The following is an 18,727-nucleotide window of genomic DNA, read 5'->3' as shown; positions in this document are numbered from 1 at the left end:
CCACAGGGTGGGATGCGGTGTTTGTTTATTCCGCGGGGTGGGATGTGATGTTTGTTCCACAGGGTGGGATGCGGTGTTTGTTTATTCCACGGGGTGGGATGTGGCAGCTGTGCCCTTCCCACTCCCCCCCAGTGGTGTCTGGTGACCCGGACCCCAGACCCTCAACCCTCAAACCTGGCTGAATTGTCTTTAAACCTGCTGGAATCGTCTCCTCTGCTGTTCCGGAGTGCTTTGGGAAGTGAATCTTTCCAAACCTTTCCTCCTCCGTTGCTCCCAGCTCCGGCTGAGTTCAAACTCTGCCCTGCTGAGATGTTGGGAAAATTCTTTTGCCGTGGAGCTTCCCACCTTAATGAAAGCTAAAAAGCTCCTACATTCCGGACCAAAGAGTTTGGATTAAGTTCAGACATCTTCTAAACGTTGGATTTTCAGTGATTTTTTTAGTTTCTGTGGTCCCAACTCATCGCCGTTCCATGATTGTTCCTTTGGGTGAGCCCACACCTTCATCCTAAAGAGAGCTGGGGCTCCACTTCCTGCCGGGACATTCCCGTGTTCCCACAGCAGCTTTGGCCCTCTGCTCTTCCCTGGATCTGGCAGAGGAGGGAGATCCCAGGAGCTCTTCCCCTGCGTGCCCCTCCAAGCCTTTGGAAGTAGGGACACATTCTGCTTGGGGGGAATCAGTGCTGGAGACCCTCTCTGGTGCATTTTGGGACTGGGGCTAATGGGAATCCCTGATTCCATCCTGATTCCATCCTGATTCCATCCTGATTCCAACCTGATTCCACCCTGATTCCACCCTAATTCCATCCTGATTCCACCCTGATTCCACCCTGATTCCATCCTGATTCCATCCTGATTCCACCCTGATTCCATTCTGATTCCATCCTGATTCCATTCTGATTCCATTCTGATTCCACCCTGATTCCACCCTGATTCCATTCTGATTCCACCCTAATTCCATCCTGATTCCACCCTGATTCCACCCTGATTCCATTCTGATTCCATCCTGATTCCATTCTGATTCCATCCTGATTCCACCCTGATTCCACCCTAATTCCATCCTGATTCCATCCTGATTCCACCCTGATTCCATCCTGATTCCACCCTGATTCCACCCTGATTCCATTCTGATTCCATCCTGATTCCATCCTGATTCCACCCTGATTCCATCCTGATTCCACCCTGATTCCATTCTGATTCCATTCTGATTCCATTCTGATTCCATCCTGATTCCACCCTGATTCCATCCTGATTCCATTCTGGTTCCATCCTGATTCTACCCTGATTCCATTCTGATTCCATTCTGATTCCATTCTGATTCCATCCTGATTCCATCCGGATTCCACCCTGATTCCATTCTGATTCCATTCTGATTCCATCCTGATTCCATTCTGATTCCACCCTGATTCCATTCTGCTCAGGGGAATCAGTGTCTGACTCCCTCTCTGGTGCATTTTGGGTCTCTGGTCTTTGCCTCTACAAACCCACACTCTGTTCCACGTCTTTTCCTCGTCCCTGGACAGTTGGGAGTGGTTTATCTTGCCTGAATTTCAGGATTTCCTTCAGACTTCCATGTTGGAATTCCACCTAACCCAAGGCGACGCCTCCAGCTTTCCTTCCCCACGCCACGCCCTCTGAACTGCATCCAAACTTCTCATCTCCACACCTGGGAGTCCTCTCTCCTTTTATCTTCCCACCTCCTTTCCCAAGGATTCTCTTGGCTCAGCCCAGCAGAGCCAGCAGGGGTTGGATCTGGATCCAGGAGGTGCCTGTGGTGAGGTTTTTGTGCAGGAGCAGCTCTGTGGAAACTCTGGGAGCTCCAGCTCATCCCGAATTTCTCCCAGGGGTGGCTGCTCGGCCTCAGGAAATCCCAAATTCCTTCCCAGTGAGCGGTGTCCCTGTCCGGGGGTAGCCACAAACACCTTGTCTCCCCTCTGCTCCTCCTCTCTCCTCAGAGCCCTTCCAGGTCTGAGCCCTGTGATTGAGGGGTAGAGTTGTTAGAAAGCTCGTTTGGGCCGCACTTCCCACAGAGCCTCGGTTACTGGTAAGTGACCTTTCAGTTCCAGATTGTTCCTAAAGTTCTGAGAGAGCCCCCTTCCTGTTCTTGGAAGGGCTGAGAGAACCCCCTACTTCTGTTCCTAAAGGGCTGAGAAAATCCCTCTTTCTGTTCTTAAAGGGCTGAGAGAATCCTCCTCTTTCTGTTCCTAAAGGGCTGAGAGAATCCCTCTTTCTGTTCTTAAAGGGCTGAGAGAATCTCCTTTTCTGTTCCTAAAGGGCTGAGAGAATCCCTCTTTCTGTTCTTAAAGGGCTGAGAGAATCCTCCTCTTTCTGTTCCTAAAGGGCTGAGAGAATCCCTCTTTCTGTTCTTAAAGGGCTGAGAGAATCCTCCTCTTTCTGTTCCTAAAAGAGCCAAGAGAAACTTCCCTTTCTGTCCCAGAACAGCTGAGAGAATCCCCCCTTTCTCATCTTAAAGGGCTGAGTGAATTCCCATTTTCTGTTCCTAAAAGGGCTGAGAGAATCCTGCTGTTCCAGTTCCTAAAAGGGCTGAGAGAATCCCCCTTCCTGTTCCTAAAAGAGCCAAGAGAAACTTCCCTTTCTGTCCTAGAACAGCTGAGAGAATCCCCCCTTTCTCATCTTAAAGGGCTGAATGAATTCCCCCTTCCAGTTCCTAAAACAGCTGAGAGAATTCCCCATTCCCATTCCTAAAGAGCGGAGAGAATTCCCCCTTTCTGATCTTGAAGGGCTGAGTGAATTCCCGCTTTCTGTTCCTAAAAGAACCAAGAGAAACTTCCCTTTCCGTCCCAAGAGAGCTCAGGGAATTCCCCCTTCCCATTCTTTCAGAGCTGAGTGAATCCCCCCCTTCCTGTCTGTGCTTCTGGGCTCCCAGCTTGTCACTCCCACAGAGGTCAGGAAAGATCCTCAGACCTCACCACCCACCCGCACCAATTCCCAGTGTCCCTTCCTTCTCCTGGCCAGGAATTCGGGTTTGGTCAGGAATTGGGACTTGGTCAGGAATTCGGGTTTGGTCAGGAATTAGGATTTGGTCAGGAATTAGGATTTGGTCAGGAATTAGGGTTTGGTCAGGAATTAGGGTTTGGTCAGGAATTAGGGTTTGGGCAGGAATTGGGACTTGGTCAGGAATTAGGATTTGGTCAAGAATTAGGGTTTGGTCAGGAATTGGGACTTGGTCAGGAATTCGGGTTTGGTCAGGAATTAGGACTTGGTCAGGAATTAGGGTTTGGTCAGGGTGTTTGCACATGTGTTGTAACAGATGAAAATTTTTTCCTACACTGCACACTTTAAAAGCAAAAGTTTTTTATTAGAAAAACGAGTCTGGGGCTTGACTTGGCTGGGAATATTCAAAGCCCGGCAATGATTTCGGGTGCTCCCATCTTCGAGCAGGAATTTGAGGTTTTCCCTTTCCAAGACTCTTTAAAATCAGGCGTGTTTGAGGTTTAAAGGTCGTATCCGGGGAGTCCTGGCCAAGCAAATGAAGAATGCCGGGTTCTGTGATTTGGTTGGGAATGGGACTGGAAAATCAGCATGGAATGGTCTTGTGGGGTTCCCAAGGGCTGTGGCCAGTTCTGCTCCTCCCTTTGATCCCAACTCCGAATTCCCTGGAGCATCCCAGTGCCCCCTGAGACAACTTTGGGTCTGGGCCCGACTTTTGTATTCCAGCTGCCACATCCTGAGGTGCCCGGAAATGTGGGAATCTCTTCCGTGGGATGCAGGGTCTGAGCCTGGCACAAAAAGGGTTTTTCCTCCTGGTTTTTCCCCAAGTCCCATTCAGGATTTGGGTTTTCCAACGTTCCTTTGGTCGCTCCGGTTCTTCCCGGTTCCTTCAACTCCCAAAAGCTGGGAAAGCCTCAGTCCATGGCTGGGCCAGGGGAAGAGCAGGGTTGGGTGGGATTTGGGGAAGGAATTCTTGGATGTGAGGGTGGGGAGGCCCTGGAATAGAATTCCCAGATTTGCCATGGCGGGAAATGTCCAAGGCCAGGTTGGAGCAGCCTGGGATGGTGGAAGGTCCCTGACATGGAACAGTGGGATGGGATGGGATCCATGGGATGGGATTTCAGGTCTCTCCCAACCCGAACCATCCTGGATTCCGTGATCCTATAAAAAACACCCTGCTCAGAGGGAGTTATGGGAAAAACATCAATGAAGATTCCACAAATATCCTGCCATCCATTCCCATTCCCACTCCCAGATCCCCTTTTAGGAAATTGTGTTTAAATGTCTCATTAAAATGCTGATTTTTTTTTTTCTCCCCCCTGCTCCGTTTAATTTTGTCATTTAGGTTCACTGTGAACATTTATATTGCTTTAATCTTTGGTCTGACGTCCCGACAAAAATGAATTTTCCGTCATCTTGGAATATTTCCGTTCCAAACTTCCAGTGTCCAATAAAGGGAGCTCTGTGAGTGGCACTGAGGCTCCTCTAAACCTCCCTGGGACCAAGATTTTTTTTCTCTTTTCTGTCTTATACGTGTAATTTTATTCCGTTATAACCGAAGGAAAATATCAGTCTCTCCTCAGTACCGAAGGATGTGATGTCAGCAGTTCTGCTTTCCAAATAGAGCTCTTAATGTGGAATGTTAATCACATTATTAATAATATTCATAATAGGAATGATAATAGGAACTATAGGAATAACAACAGCAATAACAATAATATTGATAAAACATTGCACATCAGTAAAATTGATTTTAAAAAGCCGTGAAATTTCAGCTGTTTCAGTGTGATAAACATGCTGCATGCGAATCTTTAAAGGAATTACTTTGGGAGTGAAGGATTCACCTTGTGCCAACATTCTCCTTTACAGGCTGAAGAATTTGCCCTTCACTTTTACCAAACTCAAAGAACTGGCCGCCTTGTGGCTTTCTGACAACCAGGTAACGCCTTCCAATATTCCCATTTTCCTTGGGAAAGGGGCTGTCAATGAACCCTGTGGCTCAATACAGGAATTTTGGAAGGGTTTGCTCCCAGCCCAGCTGTGGATTTCCATAAATCCTGCTGGGTGTCATTTTTATTTTTCTTTTTTTTTTTTACCATGGAAAAAAAGAAACCACCTTTGCAGGATTTCTTTTACCAAGATCAGCTTCTGCCTCCTTAGCAAAGTAGTAAATAAAGGGCAAAAGCAGCACGGGAGGATTTTTGAAGTAGAAACTCAAGATGTTCCTTCCCAAACTCGTTATTATCCTGTTCCCACCCTTTGCTCCATCTGCTCCTCCATCCTTGGCTCCCTCTCCCCTTTTCCCATCCATTCTCCCATCCCTGCATATTTTTAAACCCCGCTGCAGTCAGGGAGAGTTCAAACAAGTCAAAGATGCACGAGGACTCGGGGCCCTGCTTTGGAGAAACCTCATTTCTGCTCCTTTGAAATCTGAGGGGGCCCTTTCTTTGTTGCAGGGCTCTGGTTTATGGCAGAGATTCTTTGGGATTCTATTTTAAACCGAATTATGCAACAGGAACCCTGAGAAATGCAACGGTTCCAGCAGCAGCTGAGCCCTAAAATAAGTCTGAAATGTACATTTAGTTTTAGAGCCGAGCCAAAAATGTGAAAGCTGGAGTGGGGGGGGGGGGGGGGGGGGTAACAGAAAATTATGATTAATGTGTTAAATGAGGATTCTTGGGGGGTTTGGTTTTTTTTTTCTTTTCTTCTGATTTCCATTTTAAAAATTAACATTGCCTGGCCGTGCAGCCCAGGCACAGAACACCCCCAGCCCTTTAAACACACAACATTTCCCGGCATTTTGACTTTCCTGGCGCACGGCACGGATGGATTTCCACTCTCTGGGCTGTGACAGTCACTCCTGGATCAGAGAGACTTTGGACAGAGCAAAGCCACGATGAAACATCCCCAGCTGGAGCCAAACCCCAGCAGGAATTCTCAGGGAATGCCCCATGGGAATTCTTGCACCAGGTTTACTCCCAGGTGAACTGAGAGCCACCAGGAATTTACTCCTGGATGTAAATACAAGAATAATACCAGAATACAAGAATATACAAGAATATAAGAATTCTTGTAATACAAGAATAATACTAATAGCGTTAATACCATTACTAGCATTATAATATTATTCCGATTAATAGTAATAATACCAATCTAGAACACGAGAGTTATTAATTACCTCCTCGTTAGGCCTGGCTTAAAGTGCATCCCAAGGGGTGTGTAACTGTGCAGCGCCAGTCCCCTGATCCCTTTCCCTTGGAGGATTCCCGAGGCTCTGTCCCGCTGGGAACGGCAGGGATTTCGGGAGTGAGGAAAGGGGGAGGAAGGCTCCCCACTCCTCCCAGCCCGCGGGGAGCGGGTTTTGCAGCCAGCCCGGGATTCCCTGCTCGGGGGAGGCTGGATGCTGCCCCGATCCCAGGAATTCACGGCCGTGTGTTCCCGTTCCCTGCAGTCCAAGGCTCTGATCCCGCTGCAGACGGAGGCGCATCCCGAGACCAAGCAGCGAGTGCTCACCAACTACATGTTCCCCCAGCAGCCCCGCAGCGACGAAGGTAAAACAACCCCGCCTTTCCTGATCCTGAAGGGCTGAGGGAATTCCAGTTCCTAAAACAGCTGAGAATGCCCAGTTCCTGTTCCTGAAAGAGCCAAGAGAAACTTCCCTTTCTGTCCTGAAAGGGCTGAGAGAATTCCCCCTTCCTGATCTTTAAGGACTGAGTGAATTCCCCCTTCCAGTTCCTAAAAGAGCCAAGAGAAACTTCCCTTTCTCTCCTAAAGGGCTGAGTGAATTCCCGCTTCCTGTTCCTAAAACAGCTGAGAGAATTCCCCATTCCCATTGCTAAAGAGCTGAGTGAATTCCCCCTTTCCGTCCTAGAAGAGCTGAGAGAGTTCTCCCCTTTCTGATCTTTAAGGACTGAGTGAATTCCCCCTTCCTGTTCCTAAAAGAGCCGAAAAGAAACTTCCCTTTCCGCCCTAAAAAAAAAAAAAAAAAAAGCTGAGAGAATTTTCTGATTTCCACTTTCGGAGTGACGTTCTCTGATTTACACTTTCACACCGACCTCTTCTGAACCCCTTTTATTTTCAGGGGGGCTTTGCACGAGCAGCCTGAGCCCAGCTCTGGGCGTGCACACACCCGGAATTCTTGGCTGGGAATGTCCAGCCCCGTGGTGTGGGGGGCTCAGGGCTCCCAAACTCGGCTGGATTGAGGCTTTGCTCCTCTAAATTCATATTTTCACACTCCCCCACTGCTCCAGGGCTGCCCCAAACCCTGGTGGTGCTTCCCGCCAGATTTCTCCATAACCCTGGGATGGTTTCTCAGCTCCCTTTTGTCCCCCTCACAATCTCCAGACAATCACCCTTGTGACCAACAAGGAAAAACCTGTTTGCATCATTCCCGTCTCCCTCTCCAATTCCCTGCAGATTTCCAGTCAGACAGTGACAGTTTTAACCCCACTCTGTGGGAGGAGCAGAGGCAGCAGAGAATGACTGTGGCCTTTGAGTTCGAAGACAAGAAGGAAGAGGAGGAAAATCCAGGGAAAGTTAAGGTGAGGACCGCTGGATTCATCCCGGGGTTCACTTCTGGTGCACAGGGGTTCAATATTGCAGGTCTGGAATTGAACTGGGTTTGTGTTTTAATTCCTGTTTTAATTCCCAAAGGGAACTGAGCCAGAATGCCCATCCGACCACTTTGCTTTTCTAGGAATATTTGGATCCCATATTCCTCTCAAAGCTGAAGTCATCCAGGGCTCTGCAGCCAGAATTGAGCCAGAATTCCTGTCCAACCACTTTGCTTTTTTAGGAGTATTTGGATCCCATATTCCTCTCAAAGCTGAAGTCATTGAGGGCTCTGCAGCCAGAATTGAGCCAGAATTCCTGTCCAACCACTTTGCTTTTTTAGGAGTATTTGGATCCCATATTCCTCTCAAAGCTGAAGTCATCGAGGGCTTTGCAGCCTCGTGGAATGTGCGGTGGAGAGGGGCACCACTTGTAAAAAACCAAAGAATGAAGTCCAAAGCATGAATTTCCTCCCCCAGTTTCGTGAGATTGATGTCACTGCAGAGCTCTCCGTCAATCCCTCAATCGGCTGCGTTTGCAGGAGGGTATTTTCAAACCTGTCAGCCTTTGCACGGCGTGGAATCGTCTCTTTCTTGAATAACAGAAAGGAATTATCCCACACTTCAACCCTGCCAATTTCAAACCGCGGTAGAGCACCCGAGGTAAAAATGTGAGGTCGGGGATGAAATCATCCGAGGGGATTTAAATCAGATTTTACTTTTAAAATTAACAGTTCTCTTGGCAAACATTCCAGTGAAAACCTGGTGGAAATTCTTGGGTTTTCTTTCCGATATTTCTCCCAGTTGGGGATTTCTCCCCAGCTCCTGAGCTAATGGACTCCTCTGCTTTAGTGAAACAGAAAATGAAGCCAAAAGCGGCCTTCACCTCCCAGTAAATGGATTAAAGTGGAATTTTACCCTGGCTGAATTGCAGGATCATGGGTCATGCGCGGAAGGCAGCACCTGGGAAAGTTTTCCACAACTTCTTCCAGAATTTCCCCTGGGGGTGACATGGCTGGAGGTTTCAACGTGAGCATTTTTACCAGCTTCACCAGAGCTTTAAGGGGGCAATTTAAACAAATTTAAATTCCCAGCAGGCAGCATCCACCAACACTGCAGCGTTTTCTAACAGAGAAGACGTTTTCTTCTGTGCCTCGCCCTCAACCCACGGCCTGAGCTCTGGGGGACACCAAAAGTGCCTCCCCAGGCCGCCCCTAAACCCCATTTCATTCACCCATCACCGAAGCAGAGCTCTCAGTGCTGCTTTCCCAGCCTTGATTTATCTTCTTCTGTCGGAATTCTTTGTGAGAAGTGACATCCCACTCACGTTTCAACATTTTCTGTCCTGCTCCGTGATGTTCATTCTCTCCTGGCTCGGCTCTGGATGCCAGCACTCGGTACAGTTTTATTTACCAAATCAATCATGCTTTTGCCTCTGAAATATTCCCACGGACAGGCCATTTGCAGCTGAATCCAAAAGCGGGTTTTTTTTCCCCCTACTCGCTGGGAATTTAAATCCAGCTCCTCTGGCAGGGAGCTCTTAAAACCAGCTCCTTTGGCAGCTCACCTGCACCACGAGGTCAAAGATCCTTTTTCACCAGGAGGAATCTGGAGTTTCCCAGATTCTTCACCCTGACACGCTCTGGGAGCCTTGGGAAGTTCGGATGTGGGGTTTTCCAGGGAATCTGAGGGTCTGCCAGTCAGCCAAAGCTCAGCCAGGCCTTTGGGGACTCTTCTGGAGAGCTCTGGGTGTGTTTTCCCGTGCCAGGAAAAGAGTCACAGGCTGTGTGTGAACATCCTCCATCCCCAGGCTCCCAGGGGATCGGATCCTGCTCTCGGCTGCCATCCGTAATTCAGATTAATTGAGCGCAGGGAGCGTGGCTGGATGAATTCTGCATTTGCAGCAGGATTGTTTGGGAAAGCCTGACGGGATGTGTCAGCACAAGCGCGGAGTCACCGGATCCCCAGCCCTCGTTTCGTGTCGCTGGGATTGCACTCGATGCTGACAAAGAGGGAAGGAGCAAGTTGCAGTCCTGGGCTCCTCAAACTCCCCCAGACACGAGGGAAGTGCCCTCAGCCCAGCACTGCGAGCAGATTGGGGGTTAAATCACCCCAAAATCACTTCAGAGCCCTCAAACTTGGGCTGGAATCCTGCCCCGAACCGCCTCAAAACCCCCAAATTTGGGGTCAAGCCCATAAAACCTCCCCAGAACCCCCAAATTTGGGGTCAAGCCCATAAAACCTCCCCAGAACCCCCAAATTTGGGGTCAAGCCCATAAAACCTCCCCAGAACCCCCAAATTTGGGGTCAAGCCCATAAAACCTCCCCAGAACCCCCAAATTTGGGGTCAAGCCCATAAAACCTCCCCAGAACCCCCAAATTTGGGGTCAAGCCCATAAAACCTCCCCAGAACCCCCAAATTTGGGGTTCAAATGTCCCAAACCCCCTTCCAGAACTCCCAAATTTGGGGTAAAATCCCCCCAGATAACACCAACACCCCCAAATTTGGGGTCAAGCCCATAAAACCTCCCCAGAACCCCCAGATTTGGGGTTCAAATGCCCCAAATTCCCCCCAGAACCCCTAAATTTGGGGTTCAAATCCCCCAGATAACACCAACACCCCCAAAATCTGGGGTTAAAACATCAGTGGGGGCTTAAAACCTTTAACAGAATTAAACCGCACCCGGTTTTCCTTCCGCATTTCCGCTCCCATTCCTGATTTTAACTCCTGTTTCCGTGACTTTTACCCCAGGTGGAGATCAACCTGAAGCGTTACCCCACTCCCTACCCCGAGGATTTGAAGAACATGGTGAAATCCGTGCAGAACCTGGTGAGCAAACCCAGCCTGGGCGTGCGACCCGAGAACTCGACCCCGACGCCGGTGCCGGTGCCGGTGCCGGTGCCCGTCTCCACTGACCCCACGGGGAAGGACAAGTACGAGCACAAGTGGCCCCTGACCCCCAAGGAGATCTCCGTGGAGGTATTGTAAAAGCACCACGATTCCAATTTTAAAACAAACCCCGGTGTTTTTTTAGGGTTTTGAACCCCTCGGAGGATGTTTTGATGCCCTGGGAGCCCCTCGGGCCTCCCTGTTCCGCTCAGGAGGTTTTGGGTTGCATTCAGGTTTAGGTCGAGCTGCTGGGTTTTGTCCAGTTTTAGATCGATTTGCTGGTTTGTTGGTTTTTTTTTTTTTCCCTAACGCTGCCGGATTTTTGGGTTGAAACCTCCCTGGATGGGAATTTTGCAGTGGATTTCTCCCAGTGTTACGTTTCAGTGAAGTGAGGTCGGCCTGTGACAGGAGGATGGGCCCAGGGCAACATTTCCATCCCATTTCATCCCCTAAAAACCACTTGGTTCTCTCTGGGCCAGCAGGTTCTGCCCTTGGGATTGCTCTGAGGAGCAGGAATCCAATTAACCCAGCCCAATTAACCCTTAATGAAGGCAGCAGGAGAGCTCCTTCCACGGCAGGGAGCAGCCCTGGACGGTGACTCCCAGTGAGCTGCAGAATCCAGCTCCTCCTGGGGTGTTTGCCAAGCACTGGGACAAATTCCAGCCCAGGATTAATCCCCGGAAGATAAATTCCTAAATCCCGCAGGAGCTTGGTCTCATTCGGAAACGAGGGAAATCCCTCCCCATGGGAGGTTAAAAGCTTGGAGAGGTCTGCAGGAATGCCGGCATTCCTGAGAAATTCTCTGCAAAGCTTTCATGCCGAGAAGAAATAAATGAGGAAAAAGATGTTCTCCTTCTTTTTCACGCCTTTGTCATCTGAATGCTGGGATGAGCTCCTCGTCCCTGGAGTGCCCCTGTGTGGGGCCAGTCCTGTGTGCAGGAATTGCTCTCCCTCAGTTTTCCGTGTCTTTGGCACAAATATTACACACCCAGCTCCGGCTGCTCTCTCAGTGCTGTGCTTTATTTGCAGTTAAACCTTTTCATTCCCTAAAAAAATCCAAAAACAAAACACCCCAAAGTTTTCTCTTCAAGTTGTCTCCATAAGACTTCAGCTCCAGGCACGATTTCAATTAGGACTGAAATACTGAAGTTAAATGTTTAATTTCAGCTGAAATAGTTCAGTTAAATCACTCGTGTTTTCCTCTAAACCCGAAATCTTCAATTCCACCGTTATTCCTTTTTTCACTCATGAAATTCTCCCTGTGTCAATCTGGCCCTTGAACCAGCTGGTGGCTCAAGGCCACGAGTCTTGACATTCCGCTCTTGTCGCTGGATAAAGAGAATTTATTTTGTGCCATCTATCGTTTGAACTTGAATATTCTCAACAGCTTTCTGTGGGTTTTAATGATCCCCACGTGTTTCCACCTGGAATTTAATCCACAGGGCCTGGCAGAGGCTTCAGGTGTTTGGTCTCGTGGCTGTGGCTGGAGATGTGGCCTGCGGAAATCAGCGGTTTCTTTTAACGTTTGCTAAAATAAATGTGGAATTTTTCATTGGAAACGCGAGCATCCCAGCGAGCTGAGCCCCAGCAGGGCCCTGGGGGCTGGCAGGGCCGGGGAATGCATCCCCAGGGAGTGGAAGGAAGGAGGGAATGACACCAGAGCGACCCTGGACTGCTGCCGGGGACACAGCCCTGGCGGGGTGTGGAGACACAGGAACCTCACAGAGCTCTGCCAAAAGAGCTGGACTGCTGCAGCCAGAGCCCGGGGCCACTCCTGAAGGGCCACTAAATACTGGGATTGCACTTTTTCCTCCCTCGCTGTGCCCCGGAGCAGAGCTGGGAGCTCCCCCTGCTCCCCCCCTGTGCCAGCCAAGACGAGATTCCATCTCCTGCGCCGCAGTGGGGGGAACTTTTTCAGATTTGAATTCCCCTGGGACGGAGCCAAGACTGGCACCACAACTGTTGCAGCAGCCAAAGGAAAGAAAAGGGATGTTCTTGTCCTCCCCAGACGCTGGGAGGGGGTTTTAGCTCTAATCAGGGTGGGTGCAGATCATTTCCCTCTCCTTTGGCCTCCTGCGCGGGGATGAAACACGCGGGAAGCGCAGGCGAAGTGTGAATGCTTTCGTGAACAATATTGGCCTGATTTCAGTTGTAACCCGTTAAATAAAACATAATTAAGCTCCGTTTGCTCTGCAGATAATTAGCAGACAGACTCGAGGCTGGAGTTAAAGTGCACTTTGAAATTGCAGGTGTGCTGTGATGTAGCTAAAGGCTGGAGGCAGTTTGTGATCCCAGGTAATTGAATTTCAGGTGCAGCGCTCACTTTTCATCCTCAGATAAACTGGTTTCTGATCTCTTTCGGCTTGCCCTGCAATTAATTTGCACGTGTGCCTTCAGAAACTGTTTCTAAATCGTGAAAGGGAGCATCTGGAATGAGGAGCTGCATTTCAAACCCACCGTACCGCCCTTCACCTCCATTCACAATGAGCAAACAGTGTCCTGATTAATCATCAATTAAAACAAACCTCTTCATCACTCTAATTCTTTCGGAAAGATGTGAGTTTTGGCCAAAGAGGAGTCTGGGATTATTTAGGGAGTTGTGCTGCCTTTTCCACGGGGAACAATGAGGAATATCAAGATCAGCAAGTCAGGTCTTTGTAATTCCTGTTCTTGGTGTGTTTGCATTGGGAATATCCCACATTTCCTCTGCCTCATCCCGTCCCTGAGCCCTGGGCTGCTCCAAGCAGATTCCTGGTCTGGTCATTCCAAACATTCTGCCCCTCTGGATTATAATTTAATGTTCTCGTGGTCTCAGCCTGAATATTTGGTGATATTTCTCTTGCCAGTTGTTTTGTGGTATTTTCTCCTCACCACAGTTCTCTGCCCTCTTCCTGCATCCTTCCCCAGTTAATCCTGAGGAATAAATCCTGAGGAAAAATCTCCAGGCGCCAACTCGACACGATTGCATTTCTCTCTTCCCTTTCTCCTTGCAATTCTCTTCCTGCTGGTGACCTTTTTGTTCTTCAGCTTGTGAGAAAAAGGTCCCCTTAAAGAGAGTGGCATTAAATGGAGTGTGATTTGGGGTTTTTACAGCGTATTTCACATTTTCACAGCGGATTCACACAAATGCCAGGGTAGTTCTTTCAAAAGTGCGTTGGTTTTTCCTGGAATAGCTGGGCTGAGGGATGAAAAGGAAAGGAAAATACCGTAAAATAGGGAACTTCAGGCTCCTGAAGTTCACTGTCTTGTAAAAAAATGGAACTGCTGGCTCTTCCTCTCCTCCAGCAAGGGGGGGCAGTTTAAGCTTAGACCCCCTGGAAGTTTCATGGCACGATGTTGGGATTCCAGGTCCAGGATAAGGAAACCAAAGAATCCCCCCTGAGCCCCCAGCCTGACCCTAGGAACGGCCCGAAATCAGCCCTGGAAGGCGCAGGCAGGGAGGACCAAGCCCAGAGCTCAGAGGTACAGCCAGACCTGGGCTGCTCCGGTGGAGAACTCACCCTCTGCACTGCCCCGCACCCCCTGCACTGCCCACAGCCACCCACCAGATTGTCCCCCGCACTGGGAAAGTCACCGGGCGCCTGTGGAGCACCAGGGACATCCTCTGCATGGGGAAGGGAGGGCTGGTGCATCACTCCACCTGGGAATCACCATGGAACTGCCTCAAACATTAGCCCTGAGGGCGCTGAATGAACTGAGGATGATTCTTCTGGGAAGGTCCTGCCTCCGGCTGAACACCAAATACAGAGGGTGTGAAATAGCCCGGGTGTGAACAGGATTCAATTCTCCAGGGGTAAGCCACGTGGCAAAATGCTTCTACAAATCTCTGCCACTGCAAAAGGTAGTCAATGGCGGGAAACCTCTGAAAGTTTCCTCCCTTGTAAGTAAAAACAAGAAAAATTTTAAAACACTGTAGCGTGACATGTTCCAGCAATCCAGATTTGGGTTGGGTACTCCAGCTTAAATCGTTTCTCTGATTATTTCCTCCCCTCTCCGAAGTCACTGGGGAACATTTACAACCGGTCAGGGGACAGGTCCTGTCTCCCCAGGACACTCATCCTTCACCTTCTCACCCCTGAGCTTTCTGCAGGGACCAGAAAGGCCCCAAAATTCCTCTTGGTGCCTTCATTCCCTCCTGGCCACCCCAGGGGCCCCAAATGTCCTCATTTAAAATTTCCCTGTCTAAGAAGGAGTCCCATTTTCCTCCCCCAGTTTAGCTGGGGTTATTTTCAGCACGGGTCCTGTTGCGGGGGCTGTGTGAAGGTCAGGCGTGCTGAACTCTCAGGCAAGAAGTTTATTAAATCCAACTCATTTTAATTTAGCCACAAACCCCTTAGGGACAAAGCCATTTTAATTAAGGACAGCTCCAGGGACTGCAGAATCTCGGGAAGGCCTCACCAGAAATAACCCAGCGAGGAATCCTCCCTCCTGAAATGCCAACTGTTTACGCTCAATTGGTGTTTATTTCTCTCTGCTGGCAGCATTTTTGGTGACCTTGACTCCATCAAAAATGTTTACGCGGCCTCGATGCGTCTTGCAAGTTCCATCTGGTTTGTCCACACTCCCAGAACGAGCACGCCACCCCTAATTTTGAGGAGGGTTTGCGCGGGATTAATTAGAACTTCCTGCTGACAAACCAGGGTTCTCTGCACCGCCCGTGTGGTGGGCTTGGGGTGTTTGGGTGGTCACGAGGAGAAGGCTGTGAAGCGTCTGTGTGCCGCAGTCTGAAGTGTTCCCTGTGCTCACTGTGCCTTGTTGTGTCCCTCAGGATGCCTTTGGACACCCTGGCAGCGAGATGAGGATAGGGGAGCTCCGTCCTTCCATGCCCGAGACGCCGCTCTACCCCCCCAAACTCATCCTGCTGGGTAAAGACAAGAAAGGTACTGATGGATTTGCGGCCTTTGAGATGAAACCCTGCGATGGGCGTGTTCCACCTCTGCCTGTAAACCGCGGCCCGTGGGCATTTGTGCACGTACCAACCCGATCCAATGACAGTTTGAACTTGAGAAATGTGTTTTTTATCTGGCGTTTGGCTCCCGAGTGCCGCCCCCTGAAAGCGTTTGCTGTGTTTTGTTTCAGAGTCGACAGATGAGTCTGAAGCAGATAAGATCCATTGTCTGAATAACAGCGTTTCCTCAGGCACTTACTCAGACTATTCCCCTTCCCAGGCTTCCTCAGGGTCCTCCAACGCGCACGTAAAAATGGGCTCCCTGCAGACCACGGCTAAAGAAGCAGTGAATAACTCTTTGTGGGGGAACAGGTGTGACATCTTTCCTGACACAGCTTCTGCCTCCCTTTTGTCCTGTCTGGGCCCTCAGAGCGACCCTGGTAGGGCGTTTGGGTTAAAAAAAAAAAATAAATCCACGTTTTTTTAATCCCGCGTTGGCTGTGCGGAGCTGGCCACCCTCCGTACTCCATAATCCCACAGCTGGTGGTTCAGCTCTGCGCCATCTTCCAGGCATTAAAGCTCCCGGAGGTGGAGCTGCAGCTGGGGCTGTTGGTGTCCCCACTATTGCTGTCCCAGCTCCCTGTGCCCCAAAAAGGTTCTTGGAAAGGCAGAACCTGCACTGGAAACATTCCAGGACCAGCCTGTGCCCGCCCTAAATGCCCTCACGTTGTTCCATCCACAGCTCTGCCCCGTTCAAGAGCTGGAGGAGAACAGGCCAAAACTCCCTCTGGCATCTCTGGATGAAAAGCAGGGGGGAACCTTCTGTCGCACTCATCCATTATTTTTACAGCAGGAAAAATCTGTTCAGCGGGATTTCTGGGAACACAGCAAAGGAGCCAGCCGGGCCTTTGAGTGACTTCTTAGCTCCTCCGTGTGTGTCCTGACAGACTCTGTGCTCCGGGGCAGAAACCTGCTGCCACCATTCCCGTGCCAGAGGCACGACATCCACAGAGTTCCCAACAGCTTGAGAGTAGCTAAAACCCTAAAACCACCGGGGAGTGGGGGCAGGTTTGATTCCTGGCCTCAGCGATCCCCTGTGGGGCCCTTCCAGCTGGGAACACCCCGTGATAAGAACCCCTGAAGTCTCCCAGCGCGGCCAGAGCGTAGATGGGATGAGGCTGAAGTGATTTCTGAGGACGATGAGCGCCGACGCGCTGGCGCTCTAGAGGACATTTTATCTTGTTCCCTTCTCCTTGTCTTTCGCAGGCTGGCCCAGTCGTTCCCGCAGCCCCTGGAGACCAAGCCATTGCTGAGCCAGCGGGAAGCGGCTCCGGCCGGGAACGTCCCGGCGCGCCCGGAGCGGCGCCCGCTGAGCGACGCCTTCGCCGACAGCTGGAACGACGGCTCCCACTACGACAACACGGGCTTCGTGGCCGAGGAGAGCGCGGCCGAGAACGCCGGCACCAACCCCCTGCTCAGCACCAAATCCAGGAGCTCCTCCGCCCACGGGCGCCGGCCGCTGATCCGGCAGGACAGGATCGTGGGCATCCCCCTGGAGCTGGAGCAGCCCGCGCTCAGAAACACACACGACTCTGAAGTGCCTCCTCCCAACCCTTGGCAAAATTGGACCAGAACCCCCAGCCCTTTTGAAGACAGGACAGCTTTTCCTTCCAAACTGGAAAGCACCCCCAACACCAGCCCTTTGCCCGAGCGGAAAGATCACGTCAAGGAGTCTCCCGAAATGACGAGCACTTTCACTCCCGGAATCCCGTGGGAATACCACGACCCCAACGCTAACAGGAGCCTCACAAACGTCTTTTCCCACATGCACTGTCGCCCGGACCCTGCCAAAAACGTCATCTCCATCAGCAAGAGCACGGAGCGGCTCTCCCCCATGATGAGGGATTTAAAAACGAACAAGTTCAAGAAGTCGCAGAGCATCGACGAGATCGACATCGGCGCCTACAAGGTGTACAACATCCCCCTGGAAAACTATGCATCCGGCAACGACACCGTGGGCCCCCACGAGAGGGTGGACAAGCTGCTGGGCCCGGAGCACGGCGTGCTGAGCATGTCCCGCAGCCAGTCCGTGCCCATGCTGGACGACGAGCTGCTGACCTACGGCAGCGTCAAGGTGCAGCCGCAGCACAAGGCGTCGTCGGTCACCAAGAAGGTTTATCAGTTCGACCAAAGCTTCAACCCGCAGGGCGCCGTGGAGCTGCCGGCCGACAAGCGGCTCCTGCCGCCCTTCCAGCTCAACGCCGAGTACCTGCCCCAGCCGGCCAAGAGCCTGCCCCAGGAGCTGGTCAGCCCGCGGGGCTACCGCGGCTACGCGCCCGTGGAGCCCATGTTCTCCTTCTCTCAACCCTCGGTGGGCGAGGAGCCGCCGGCCGCCCCCTTCCCCGGCCCGGCCGCTCGCCCGGGATTCCTGCGCCGGGCGGATTCCCTGGTCAGCTCGGCGGAGATGTCGGTGTTCCGCAGGGTGGGCGAGCCCCAGGAGCTGCCCCCGGCCGACAGGTACGGCCGGGCCCCGTTCCGCGGCGCCCCGGAGCGCCAGGGCAGCATGGCCGTGCCCGAGGCCCAGTTCCTCAAGCGCAACGGGCGCTACGAAGACGAGCACCCTTCCTACCAGGAAGTGAAAGCCCAGACCGGGAGCTTCCCGGTTAAAAACCTCACGCAAAGGAGGCCCCTGTCGGCACGAAGCTACAGCACAGAGAGCTACGGCACGGCCCAAACGCGGCCGGTCTCAGCGAGGCCCACCATGGCAGCTCTGCTGGAAAAGATTCCGTCAGACTATAACTTGGGTAACTATGGCGACAAGCCTTCCGATAGCAGTGATATAAAGCCGAGGCCTCCCCCTGGGAAGGGAAATGAGAGCTGTGCTAAAATGCCCGCTGACTGGAGACAACAGCTACTTAGACATATAGAAGCTAGAAGGTTAGACAGGGTATGTTTGGCATTTCTCTGCAATTAATGCCTTTAGTTGTGTGTTTCGCTCTGTCAAACGATTTGCACGTGCAGTGGTGACCACCAGAATTCCCCGCCGTGGTGTCAGGGGGACCGGCCCGCCGAGGGCCCCGGGGGTGCTCAGCTGGAGTGAGGGATCCCAGAAAAATCCAGAGGCTCCTCACTGATGATGCCCCTTGGGACAGTCGCCGGGGCGGTGGCTCCGGGTAAATCCAGAGGCTTCACACCGGTGACATTCCTTGGGGCAGTCACTGGGGTGGTGATTCTGAACCCTGGGTAAATCCAGAGGCTCTGCCCCAGCGAGGCTCCTCGGTGCCCATCACTGGGATGGAGACTCTGGATCCCAGGTAAATCCAGAGGCTCCTCGGTGCCCATCACCAGGATGGAGACTCTGGATCCCAGGTAAACCCAGAGGCTCTGCCCCAGCGCCCATCACTGGGGTGGTGACTCCTGCAGCTCTGCCCAAAATTTTTAGGAAGAACC

The 18,727-nt window shown here is 51.4% G+C and overlaps 1 protein-coding gene across 3 annotated transcripts in view; it reads left to right on the top strand.

Moving 5' to 3' along the window:
* LRRC7 (leucine rich repeat containing 7) overlaps nucleotides 1–18,727 on the top strand; it is a 60,407-nt gene that overhangs the window by 22,433 nt on the left and 19,247 nt on the right. For all 3 annotated transcript variants that reach the window (XM_066193026.1, XM_066193025.1, XM_066193027.1), the window contains exons 8-14: nucleotides 4,819–4,888; nucleotides 6,401–6,500; nucleotides 7,366–7,490; nucleotides 10,252–10,479; nucleotides 15,158–15,269; nucleotides 15,469–15,649; nucleotides 16,544–18,224. In XM_066193026.1, the coding sequence (XP_066049123.1) occupies nucleotides 4,819–4,888; nucleotides 6,401–6,500; nucleotides 7,366–7,490; nucleotides 10,252–10,479; nucleotides 15,158–15,269; nucleotides 15,469–15,649; nucleotides 16,544–18,224 (2,497 nt within the window). The remainder of the gene's footprint in view (nucleotides 1–4,818; nucleotides 4,889–6,400; nucleotides 6,501–7,365; nucleotides 7,491–10,251; nucleotides 10,480–15,157; nucleotides 15,270–15,468; nucleotides 15,650–16,543; nucleotides 18,225–18,727) is intronic.

This window comes from Chamaea fasciata, unplaced genomic scaffold (assembly GCF_029207755.1).
Source record: "Chamaea fasciata isolate MVZ Bird 193981 ecotype frontalis unplaced genomic scaffold, bChaFas1.0.hap1 SCAF_10, whole genome shotgun sequence".
Lineage (NCBI taxonomy): Eukaryota > Metazoa > Chordata > Aves > Passeriformes > Sylviidae > Chamaea > Chamaea fasciata.
Note: the sequence above shows the minus strand (reverse complement) of the source record. Positions and strands in the feature narration are given on the sequence as shown.